General features: G+C 36.7%; 1 protein-coding gene across 1 annotated transcript; it reads right to left on the bottom strand.

Annotated features, from left to right (window-relative positions):
• Positions 1-263: 263 nt before the first annotated feature.
• Positions 264-11,745, bottom strand: vamp3 (vesicle associated membrane protein 3). Its single transcript, XM_022745534.1, has 5 exons — positions 11,633-11,745; positions 5,896-5,974; positions 2,878-3,036; positions 2,462-2,513; positions 264-2,234 (listed from the first exon to the last, which is right to left on the bottom strand). Coding segments are annotated over exons 1-5 (309 nt in total). The 5' UTR covers positions 11,635-11,745; the 3' UTR covers positions 264-2,217.
• Between the last annotated feature and the right edge of the window lie 1,218 nt (positions 11,746-12,963).

The raw sequence follows: 12,963 nt of genomic DNA, 5'->3' as shown, positions 1-12,963 counted from the left end.
TTTTTAGCAATTAAATTATCTAACATATAGTGACAACTGTTTTTCATACAATCTTCTTGGTGTCAGTGACAGTCAGAGACCAGTTCTGCAGTGTGTATTGAATTAGTGAGGAGGTATCAGACTTAAACAGAGGAATTAAGGATAATTTTATCATCTATAAAGTTGAACAAGGACTATCTGTGAGACAGCCAGTCTCTGTTGGGAAAAGTAACCATTGACATATATTGTGTAACAGATCAAGGAAAACAAATACTTAGACAAGGTTTCGTGATTTAAGTTAAATCTTTTATTCAAGCAAAAGGCATATTGGGCAAAAGAGTAGAATTGCACTTATTTGTAAGTAATTTGGCCTCAAATTTGTGGTGTAGACAGGAGAGGATGATGACAGTTCCATACATCTGTGATAAAAGGCTGGCATGTAAAAGAATTTTCAATGGCCTTTGAAAAATATTACACAATTTCCTTCATGTCTACATCTATATACTGTAAAAATGTCTAAAGAGCACATACCTGTGTTAGTGTTCATTTCAGTTACTAATGTATCATCCACTACTGAAAAATGCAACAACAGTTCTGATTGGATGAAATGCCAGACACAATTAAATGAATGTACAAAGCAATCCCAACTTGTTTGCCTAATTAAAACATGCTTCTTTTAATAAAATGGAAGCAAAAGCAGGGAAAGCAATCATCCAATATTGGTGTTGCCCAACACCCAAAACTGAATTGTTTTTCTCCACACTCAAACACCCATGATGCTCAGCAGCAGAGAGCTGAGCGGCAAGATTAGTTCTACATATAATAACAATGCTCAAAAAAGTTGATGTTAGCAAGATAATAAAACTAAAATATCACACAAGGAGCAATTTGCATTTGGGATTGGATAAATGCCAGTGTGACTGAACAGAAGACTTATTAATTAGCTCAGCAGATTAATGCAAGCAGCACAGTATTTGTTTAGACAGAGCATTCAGAAAATACTACTCTTCAACTGGCTGGTTAATATGGTCAATAAGGTATGGCTGTATTGTTGGCTGCTCTCCATTGGAGAAACGGATTAAGGCATCTGTCTAAGACTAAATGTTCTTACTTTGTTGCGCTTGAATATTTCAGAGAAAAACTTTCTGGCATATCCTGGAGAACCTGACTGAGACAACTCCCCACTTCTTAGACCCAGTGTAGCACTTTTGTTTTTTTTTTGTTTTTTTTGTTTTTTTTTTTACACTCAGACTTTGCGGTTGTTGGTTTTAGAATATAGGCACTTTTCTAAATGCAAGCCCATACTAGTTTATACTGTACCCATCTCAAAAGGAGATGGACAGGGACAGGTATTATATCAGATGGTTCAGCAGCGTGTTACTGCATAGTTTTTTTTTGTTGAGTGACCTTCATTCAATCCTAAATTTAAGATATTATACAGAGAACTCAGTTAACACACGCATAAATGAATTAAGGCATTGAATCACACTATTTCATTTGTAACTGGAATTTGAAAAGCAAGCAACCAATTTTTTTTAAATGAGGGGAAATTATTAAATATTGAAATATTGACATTAAACTCCAAAAAGTAGACATGTGTGTATGTTGGAAACGGGTATCTCTTCTGTAGGATTACTGTTACAATCTAACCTAACACATAACAGCATATTGTCAAAGGCACTTATCTTAGCCCGGCACACAAAATCAATGGATATTAATACAGTAAAACATAAAAAAGTAAATATAAGTTGAGGAGAGTTTACAACAATATTCTTCACTTCTAGTCCTGAGGTTGGAATATGTGTGTATGTATGTGCTTTTTATAGGTTTTAGTTGAGTTTTGACTGTATTTATCATCTGTTGTCTTTGGCATGGCACTCTAATAAGCGTTTAGTGATGTCTGGTATGGTGTAGTAATGCAGGGTAAAATTCTGGTATTATGACAATCCTTTACTGAGGCACGTGTACGTACACACACACACACACACACACACACACACACACACACACACACACACACACACACACACACACACACACACACACACACACACACACACACACACAACAATCCAGGACAAGGAATGAAGACCCCATACAGGAGGTGAAAAATGTTGTGTAGCTCAGTAGCCAGTGATCATGTGACCTCTTCTTCTGAGACATTAATTATGCACATTACTACTCTCCTCTTCTTCTTCTTCTTCATTGTTTCCTCCACTCCTCCATCCCGTCACTGCTTTACGATTGATTCCAAACTGTGAATGAAGTAAGAACTTTTTAGACGAAAGTCTTACATAAAATAATTTGTTTTACTACAGAAAGTCAGTAAATTAGAAAAAAAAAAAAAAGCATCTCTAATTTAATTATATGCTAGATCAACATATATAGATAAACATCAACAATCCAGTTTAAACTGAAATCTCTGTAAAGTAATTATATGTAGAAGATCATACTTTATACCAACCACAGGCTTGATACCTACTAATAATGATGACGATAATGATCAATATGACAGCTATCAGGATGGCCCACATCTGGAAGAGGTAAAAGTACAGTAAATTTAGTGCTATACACTTTAACTGGAATTAAGATGTGTATTTTTCAAAAGCAAAGACTTATTATTTGTACTATCTTTTAATTTTGTTAACAATACAATTTTCTGTATTTTTGTTTCACCTCAGTTCACAATCATAAATGGTAAATGTAAACTGTGTTGTGTAGTCAAACTATTTACCTTTAATGCTGCTAAAACAAACATGAACATGAAACTCCATTTAAGGGTATGGGCTTTGTCAAGACCAATATAACTCAGACCACTTCCAGCTTAGAGACTTGTAGAATGGAGTTAATTCATTATCATTTACAATGTGCTTTTTGGAACAAACTTTGTTTAGGCACCTTGCAGTTCTTCCACCAGTATTTCCTTTTCAGCTTAGCAGCACTGGTCTCAAACTGGGAGGCTCCAGCTTGCAGTGCGTCTGCTCTGTCATCCAGTTCAGACAGCTTTTGATCGCGCTCCAGCACTTTGTCCACATTAACACGCATAATATCCACCACCTACACAAACACACACAAGAATAAAATACTTGGTTGAATGTCAGTGTTTTTTAAAAATCCTGTGTCTTGCTGTACAGGACCTAAATGTTTGGTATTCCTGACAAGATATACATATATATATATATATATATATATATACACACACTCATGCTTAATAACAGAGTTCACATAGAATCAGACAGACATGCAGGTCTGTCACAGTATGACACAATACACATAACCTATATGTTCCACTGATCCACAAACCCAACTTATTGCCCCTCCTCTCAGACAGAGCGGCAGTGTGGAGAGGAGTGTACTGGCCCATGCAGGCCTTACATAACTATGGAGACAGTGATTATATAAACTGCAGGCAGCCAATTGGAGGCTTTGTATGACATGCTACGGTTAAAGTTCTGGGTAGGAGGGGCTAAACCCAAGGGGGCCACAGATGAGAGAAGGAGAGGCAGAACAGTAATAGGGTTAAGAGTGACACCCATGGGACGAGTGAGACTTGGCAGACATTTCTTCCTGGTGGCCTCACTGACATGGTTTTGAATATAATTTCTAAAAACTGCAGAAGAAATGACTTTCACTGAATGTTCCCTGGCATGTGAACTGACATGTGGAGGTAAAGCATTAGAGAGCTACTGATTCCACATTGTGGTGATTCATGACACGGCTGCCAAGGGTTATGCAAGTCTCTGCTTGAGACAGATATCAAGGAACAAGGGAGTCACAGAGAGTGGCTGAAGAGAGAGAAAGAGGGGAGTGTTTAGGATTTGACAGAAAAGAAAGAACTGATTTTTCAAATAATTGCAATTTTTATTTGAATGATCCAATATTGATTATTAAAATCTCAAGATCGATCTTTGCATTTACGCCGTTTATCAGTGAACATGTACATGTGGACTAAATGTTAAGTTACAGTAGATTCTGTTAATGTAGTGGTTACTTGCTGAAAGTGGTTCAGGTAGGGCTGCATGATATGCAGAATGTCTAGTTTATGGAAATTGAGTTATTACTACAGTGCATTCAAAAAGTATTCAGACCCCTTCAAGTTTTTTCACATTATATGTTGCAACTTTATGTTAAAAAAAAAAAATTCCCTCATCAATGTATAGTCAATACCCCCTAATGACAAAGTGAAAACCAAATTGTAGAAATCTTTGCAAATTTAATAAAAATGAAAAACTGAAATATCACATTGACATAAGTATTTAGACCCTTTGCTACGACACTTGACCTCAGGTGCCTCCCTTTTCTCTTGATCATCTTTGAGATATTTCTACACTATACTTAATTGAAGTCCACTTGGGGTAAATTCAGCTGATTGGACAGGATTTGGAAAGGCACACACCTAAGGTCTCATAGCTGACAGTGCATAACAGAGCAAAAACTAAGCCATGAGGAGGAAGGAGTTGCCTGCAGAGCTCAGAGACGGAACTGTGTTGAGGCACAGAGCTGGGGAAGGCGACAAAAAAATAAAAATACATTTCTTCTGGGATTTTCTCTTATCTCCACAAAGGATCTCTGGAGTTCAGCCAGAGTAACCATCAGTTTCTTGGTAACCTCTCTTGTGAAGCCCTTCTCCCCTTTTGCTCAGTTTATCAATGTGACATTTCAGTTTTTCCTTTTTAATACATTTGCAAAAATTACTAAATGTTGTTTTCAGTTTGTCATTATAGGGTACTGAGTGTAGATTGATCAGCTGAAAAATATTTTTTTATTTATTTTGAAATAAGGCTGTAACATAACAAAATGTGAAAAAAATTGAAGGGGTCTGAACACTTTCTGAATGCACTGTACATGCACAAAAAGAAAGTTAAAAAGAAAAGTAGATGATAGCTGGCTATTTTAGCCACACTGATTCATGACAGCCTCGTAAACTGTGTAGTGAACAATTACGGTCTGTGTGGATCCGCCAAATCTTACGGGACTGTCATGACTCAGGATGGTCAGCTGACTCTGGCTTTCTCTGGACTCTGCGCACTGATTTGAGCTTTCAGTTTGTGTTTGACATGGATTTTACTTTATTCAGTCAGTACGTGCAGGCAAGCATACACTAGCTAAGGTGTCTGCAATTATCAAGCTACTGTTTCATCAACACAAACAGTGCAGATGAATTAGTGAACAGACAGTTTCTGTCCCGTCTGTGCTCAAAGTGATCATTAAAAAGGATGATGCATAATGATGACACCCTTGTAAGTGGTGCAGTTTTTTAGTTATTCTTTTTTAAATGTTTAGCACCAGTAGACCTAAAAAATATACATGTATCTTGTTTTAATTGTTTTGAATTTGCAAAAGAAAATTAATCCTTGGTCCAGAGTTTTATAACCACAAATGTAATCAGAATTTAGCCTATAATGTGCAGTGCGATTGAGACAATTTTATATTCAAGGAAAAATTTGTTGATCACTTGTTGAATTTGGAAGAAATTTAAGTTCAAAGGGTAAATTCTGAGAAGCAGTTTAACATTCATATTTATCTGATTGATATTAAATTGAATTAAAATGAATAAATTCTGGACTTCTGGAATCAAAATTGGAAGATCAGTGCCCTAGATATCCAGCCCTAGAAGAGTTAGCGGGCTTGGTGAGGTAAATGAGGTACACTGAGAAAGGTAGACTAAGTAGAACTTACATACAGTTTAAGAGTTATAAAATTGACTTTAAGATGGGGCAGAGTGAAATGGTCACATGTGAGAGCTTTATTTATAAATGATAATCAGAAATCAATAATTTCTGTATTCTTAATAGTAATACATACATGAATTAGGATTTTTTTTTTTTAAACAACAGGGTTATATTTAATATCAACCAGTGTGAAAATAAAAGCCTGGGGCTTTAAATGGACCTCAAGCCAGTAGACATATCATACCTCATCCACCTGCGCCTGGGTCTGCTGCAAGCGCTTGTTGCCTGACGCTGCGCCAGAGCCTTCTGGACCGAGGGCTGACCTGATGATGAAAAGGTAAATATTAGCCTCGTGTGAGATTTAAAAAAGAAAATCTGTTACATACCATATAACTCAATCTCCACCTAAAATGTTAAGGCATTAATCAATCAAGCACCCAAGTGACCAGAGTTGGTGACATTTGTTTTTGGTGCAGTATGAAAGCAAACACATTACACTGTGTCTGTGGCACAACACACAGTATATGACAATTGATCCTACCTCACTTAACATGCTGTATTCAACAGTTGATGCCAATTATTGCTGACATTTTTAGTCATTAAATCATTGAATAAAATAAATTGTTGATTTTGTGAAATCGTATAGAAAAGGACATGTTGAGGTTTTTTTTTAGAAAAGGCTGGGCTCTTTCTCAGAGGTAAAAGTCTGCTACACAGCAAAACCAATCTGAGGGAGCTTTAAGACCAACAGGAGTGACACTGCAATTACATGATAATTTAAACCAAAACAGAGTAGTTTGGTGACTCCAAACCAACCCACAGAATGTCTGACCATGTACACAAAAATTCACATTTCACATGTTGAAAATCTCTCACTGATATAGTATAATTATTCCTGTAGAGAAATTTGGCTGTTTAGTTTTCGTGCAGGAAGAGGTGGGACATGTGAATATTGATACTGTACACATGCTCTAGTTTGTCTGCCAATAAATGAACATATTAAGCACATTGTTCTGTTTTTACTTTCCTTAATATGTCATGTCCATGTCTGTCTCGTGGCTGAAGTGGGATTCAAAATAATAACTAACTGAGGATGGATATTATCTGGATGGAGGTTAATTTATCAAGCAAGAATACACTGGGTGGTTATATGCCTTAAGAATGAATGGGAGGCCCATAGATTTGCTGCAAGATTAATGCTTCATGTCAATGCTTCATAACAGTCAAATAACTGAAAATAGGGAGCTGAGTGAAATACATCAGAAAAAAATGACTGTGTTTGGACATAACAGCATACACCCAGCCCATCTAAAACTGCAAGCATGCATCTTAATCCTCATTGTCTGAGGGTTTTTCTAAACAACTTTGGAAGAGCGTTCTAAACAAGAACACAAAGTAGTTAGCTACTGCCACCCTCTGACTCCACACCGCATTGCTCTACAGTGACACCACTTATTTTGAGAAAGACAACAACAGATCACTGAAAATAGGAGGATTGGTTTAAGTCGTTTACATCAAACTGTAAGGGATTATTATGACTCAGTAAACAGACCAGTGTAGCTACTCACAACATATACAAAGACTCAGCCCACATTAAAAGAAAGCCAAGACAGCTGCAGATGGGTAATTTCCTTTGCATGCAAAACAGTTATTGCACACACCAATGCATATACAACATGCTCAAAACACCCCTTATCATCCCTTATGACAAACAAAGCTATGAATGACAAGTGCTTATAACATTAGTGCAGGACAGGCCAAATAATTAGGACTTTTTGATAAACATATACTGAATAAAATGATCATATACTCCTTATCAAATTAAATCAGCACCTATACTGACCTACTGTCCATGACAAAGAGCCACACACTCACAAACCCTCTCTTATTTTATCTGGCACTACTTAGTTCGAAGTGAAATTACTACTGAAACTACTAAAATGAAATTTGCTTACGTTAGACACACTGTATATTTGGTTCCACAATAGAAGTCAGTGTGGGTACTGAGGAATGAGGAAGCTGACTAAACTGCACTTCTGTATATTCTAGCCAACTACCTACTCCACTCTCTCCTAAATCCTTATGAATTTACAAACACAAGTCTTTAAGTGATACAGGACTATCAATTTTCTGGCTTAGTATCAATAACTGAACAATCCTGATTCACACTACTGCATAAAAAGTCAGAAAACAAACCTATTTATCTAACTGCCAGTTATAGTCACCCGACACAAAGCAGAGCGGCTGAGAGGGAGTGTTAATGTCACAGTCAGCCAGAGTGTATAAACATCTGTCAGCACTGCAGAGGTGACTGCAGCTGATAGCCAACTTTAAATACAGCTTAAGTCTAGGTGCGTGATTCAACAGCTGACTTACATTCCAACTGCCTTGGTTTCAACAACACAGGAACACTCAATGTAAACTGCAATATATGGTAGTAACACTAACCTACTTCATTTCCTGAAGAAAAACAATCCATGACGTATATTCTTCCAGAAAAGGAAGGCAAACACCAAACCCAACAATGGCGAATAGGTGGGCAAAGTCTAAATGAGTATAATCCTGTTACACACGCAAGACCTCATGAAAGCAGAACTTCATGTTTACAGGCACAACTTTGAGTACTTAGTGTACACTGGAGGTTTCTGAGGCAAAATTATTTTAATTTTTTTTATCAATTCTTTTGTTTTAGTTAAGAGGTGATACAAATGTAAAATGAAATACACACAAAACAGCACTTATTTTTAAAAAACAACTGCAGATATCAAACTTTTCCTACAGGGGGCACAGGTGCCAAAATTACAATGCTAAGACTTTTAATGACTGTAGATGGCACACCTTGCCATGTCTACACAGGCATGTATTTAATTACCTATTAGTGCCCTTGACTTTTGGTGCCACAGGTTGGACTGGAACTTCTGATCCAAAAGCGCAGGTGTGAACAATATGCACTGCAGCTCTACAACTGGATTTTATTGGATGAGCCTGGTTCCAGGTGCTTTGCTTAAATGACACACAGTGTCATCAATATGGAGTCTAATGATTTTGTGTCATTTGAAAGACTCTTACTTCCACAGAGAATTAACATCCATATGCAACTCTATCCAGCTTTTATCTGATTGCTATGATTCTCCAGCTGCACATAGACTGTATGGTTCAGTCTCTTTTCATAAAACACCAACAGAGTGAGTCTTAGAATAATCGTATCTGATAATAATTTTTTAACTTAAACACTCTAAATCCATGTCTCCAGGATTTAAAGTTATGGGAAATAATGATCTAGGCTTCACAGCAGAGTGGCCAGATGTTAGGAGGAATCCTTTCATGTGAAAAGTGAAAGCAGCTAAAGCAGTCTGGGACTCTGAGAAACAAGATTCTCTGGTCTGATGAAATCAAAATTTAACTGTTTGACCTCAACTGTAAGCATCATGTCTGGTGTCCTCCAGACATGATGCTTAGAATTGGTTGTCCTTCTGGAAGTTTCTCCCATCTCCACACGGGGTCTCTGGAGCTCAGCCGGAGTGACCTTTGGGTTCTTGTCACTTCTCTTACCATGGCCCTTCTCACCTCCCCTATATGGACAGGTGTGTGCCTTTCCAAATTATGTCCAATCAATTGAATTTACAACAGTGGACTCCAGTAAAGCTGTAGAAAAATCTCAAAGATGATCAAGAGAAACTGGAGACATCTGAGCTAAATTTCAAGTTCAAAAGGTCTGAAAACTTTTTATTTTTAATAAATTTATGAAAATTTTTGAAATTCTGTTTTTGTTTTGTCATTGTGAGGTATTTTGTGTTTAATTCAAGCACAATGCAACATAAGAGAATGTGAAAAAATTGTGGTCACATTCACACTTACTGAATTCACTGTATGACTACAGTCTGATCATTCTTATTTTTTATTCTTCATGGTGACCATATCTTCTATTTACCTTTAGACAAAAGAGATTTATCTTATCATGGCACAAAAAGCACAGGTATAATTAACATTAATGATGACTTCACTCCATTTAAACGTTGCAGTAAGCCATGCAAAGTGAGCCAGTGTGTGTACAATAACAGGGTCATAAAAGTGAATGACATAAATAGACTGCAACAATCATTTATCTTACAAATTACATCTGTGCTTTCCCTGCAGTGACATGTCAACATGTCATGGAAAAGGTCTATTGACTGCCACCTTGGTTCTTGTGTTGGTTGTTAGCGGATTCTAATAACATAATAAACAAATAAGACATCTTCTTAATTCAAAATAAATCTGTGGTTTGACTTTCTGGAGCACAAAAGATTTAGTTTTCCACAGTTTATTTCCCCTCATCAATTCTCCAGTGCTGACACACGCTGTGGAGACAGGTCTGGCTATACGAGACCGGGAGCCAGCAAACATGTCCATCTAATTGTAATAAAGCAGGGCATCACTTTTTTATGTAAAGACTCCTATCTCCTATTTCACTCTATCTTTTTGTAAAGTTTTTACACAGGTGTAAAGCCAACAGTCCCAAATCACAGCAATTGCATTACACACTGTACTATAGGAGTAACTTTCTCTTTGATGTTTGTCTGTTCATTTTTTTCATGTTAATGTGTAATGAATTGGTCCAAATAACTTTATGCTTGTCTCCAGTCCTACATCCATTTTCCATACCATAATATCCAAACTCTGACTAAACAAACATACAGTCTCCTTGAAGTACAGGAGTAGCCCTCTTACGGAAAGTGATATTCATTTTTTTTCACACAATTTTTTTATATACTATATCAACTACTACTTGTTTATCAATCCCGACAGAAAAATATTGATATATGACTTTGTCAATACTTGTAGTTTCTCTACTGGATTGTGGAAGTAGAAAAAAATACTGTCAAGCCTCCAAAATTACACGGTTAAGATCATGTGTCATGTACTGTGACTGTATTGTATATCATATCAAATCGTTCACTGACTGTATTACCGAGTCAACATTTTATCTTTACAAAGATCATTTACGTAGTAAATTATAATTAAATGATTCATGCAATTATGACATCATAACCTCCTGCCTCTAAAACTATAAATTATTGATTTAGTCAAAACATCCCTCTATTCATGAAAGTACATGCAAATTCTGGGTTACAAGTTTGACTGCAGCCAAGTAGTTAAGCTCTGAAAACTCCTGCTTTATCACAGTAAAAAGTTAGGTACAATGCTTCTTGGATATTTTAAAGCTGAAACTATCTTCATCGAGGATTAACATCACCCAAAGAGATACTGTGACGTAATTTACAGACTCGATCAGGGCTTCTTTTTAAACTATATGATACTATTTGGACAGACTTCCTTTGTAGGGTGGTAGGTAGTGGTAGGGTGTGAATGGATGAAGGGATGGGGGAGGTTAGTGGAAATACAAAAACAAGGGGCCCTTCAAACGAAATTAGGATTTGGCTTGTCCTGTGTTTTCATTCTCACTTGACCAAAGACCGATAAACAAGAGATAATAACAATAAAACATCACTCACTTCTAGTTGCACCATTTTAATTACACAATTACGTACTACTAACACACAGATACGTTAGCCATCAATCCATTTCCTGTTCCAAGTTGACTTTTCACCATTACTTTTACTTCGCTAACACTGTATTGATTTCCGATTACACTTGCAATATTTACAACGAAATGGTTCCACTAGTCTTTAAATGAATAACCAAACAGAAAACCGGGGACCTGGAGGAAAGCCTAGCTTGTGCAAAGAAACGTCGACACAGTTTGTGTTGAACGAAGTTAGCAAGATGTAGCTACAGCTAGCTTAGCTACATCTCGAAAACTAACGTCCTAGCACTTGTTGCGGGCTAGTAGCAACGCAGCAAACTTTTGGGCGTTGCTTTCTTTCTGTGATCCAGTTTCACCAAACCACCAAGAAGGCAGGTATGCTAGACAAAGTTTCACCAAGTTTCGACCATTTAATTAAAAAAAAAACCGTTCGGTAGAACCATAACAGACTTACATTGTGAGACGAAATTCGTTTGAACGGCACTGGTGCTGCTTCTTGCTTCTGAGCTAATGCTAAGTATCAAGTCGTAACTGTTACTGCCGTCGGTTGTTGTGCTGCCTTCCCCTCCTATCGGAAATGGGAAAAGTGAATCATGGGCAAACGTGAAGCTCCACAAGATAATTAAAAATGACTTAAAAATTAAATTATTAATTCCTCGTTAACTGTTACCTAGTTACTTAGCGCTACTTTATTTTGTAATAAAATGTAATCCAAAAACTGACTCATATTACTTGGTACACTTTATTGTTAGGTGTTGTATTATAAAATTAAGAACAAACGAAAGGCACTTAAAGGCATCATTAAAGAGGCAGTAGCCTGTAGCCCCCTGAGCATAATGCAATTATTAACGCATAACATTAGATTATAGCATAGAAGGGAGCACATACTCGAAATATGGCAAGATATGAGGGTAGAGGTTAAAATGGAAGAGTAACATCTCAAGTCTGTGCATTTTCTACCTTCGATCATTTAATTGGTCATCTGTCCGGTAGATATGCGAGGAAAGAGCGACCATCAAAGCCCGTGATCAGCATGTGACTATGGGAACCAAAACTTTACCTTGAATATTTTCAAAGTTAGAAATAGTCCTTCAACACGCATTTCACTACTGCAACTGGAAAAAGAACAACATTCGTTATTTGAAGTAGTCCACATGAATCAAACTGATTTCTTTCTTTATCAATTGCGTGTGGCCCTCTTTATAGGCTGACTTATTAATAGAAACTACTCAGAGGACAAAGATATTCTTTGTGTCAGCAAACATCCAGAGTTTACAAATATGAATTTAAAACTCCAGGCTACAGGTCAGGGCAGCAGCTCTGCTATTTTTCTGAGTCAGTGACTTGTTTTCTTTTAATCAACTATGAGTTAAGTGTCTTGAAGCACTTGAAGGCAACATCAAAGAGGCAGTGTCCTGTCACCCAATGTAGATAGCTAATTTAGGTCACGTTGTCTAAAATTCATCTTTATACATGTAAAAAAAACAAAAAAAAAACACTGTCAGTGGTTAGTGGATAAGTGATTGGATAAAGATGTGTCCTAAGATACAGGCAAGTAACAAACAAACAACAATCTCGAGTAAATGAGTGGAAAAACAAAAACATACAGGGGGTCACAAGAGTCGCCACATATCTGCATTTGCTATTCAATACAAAATGAATAAACATCAATATGATATACTGTATCTTTATTAAAGTGTTTATATGATGCTTGCTGTTAACATTTGTTATTTTGCAGGTCAAATATACTGTTAATGGTAGATGTAATATACAACAAATTTAACT

This window comes from Seriola dumerili, unplaced genomic scaffold (genome assembly GCF_002260705.1).
Source record: "Seriola dumerili isolate Sdu_G_001 unplaced genomic scaffold, Sdu_1.0 BDQW01000088.1, whole genome shotgun sequence".
Classification (NCBI taxonomy): domain Eukaryota; kingdom Metazoa; phylum Chordata; class Actinopteri; order Carangiformes; family Carangidae; genus Seriola; species Seriola dumerili.
The sequence above is the reverse complement of the archived record's forward strand: the minus strand, read 5'-3'. Positions and strand labels throughout refer to the sequence as shown.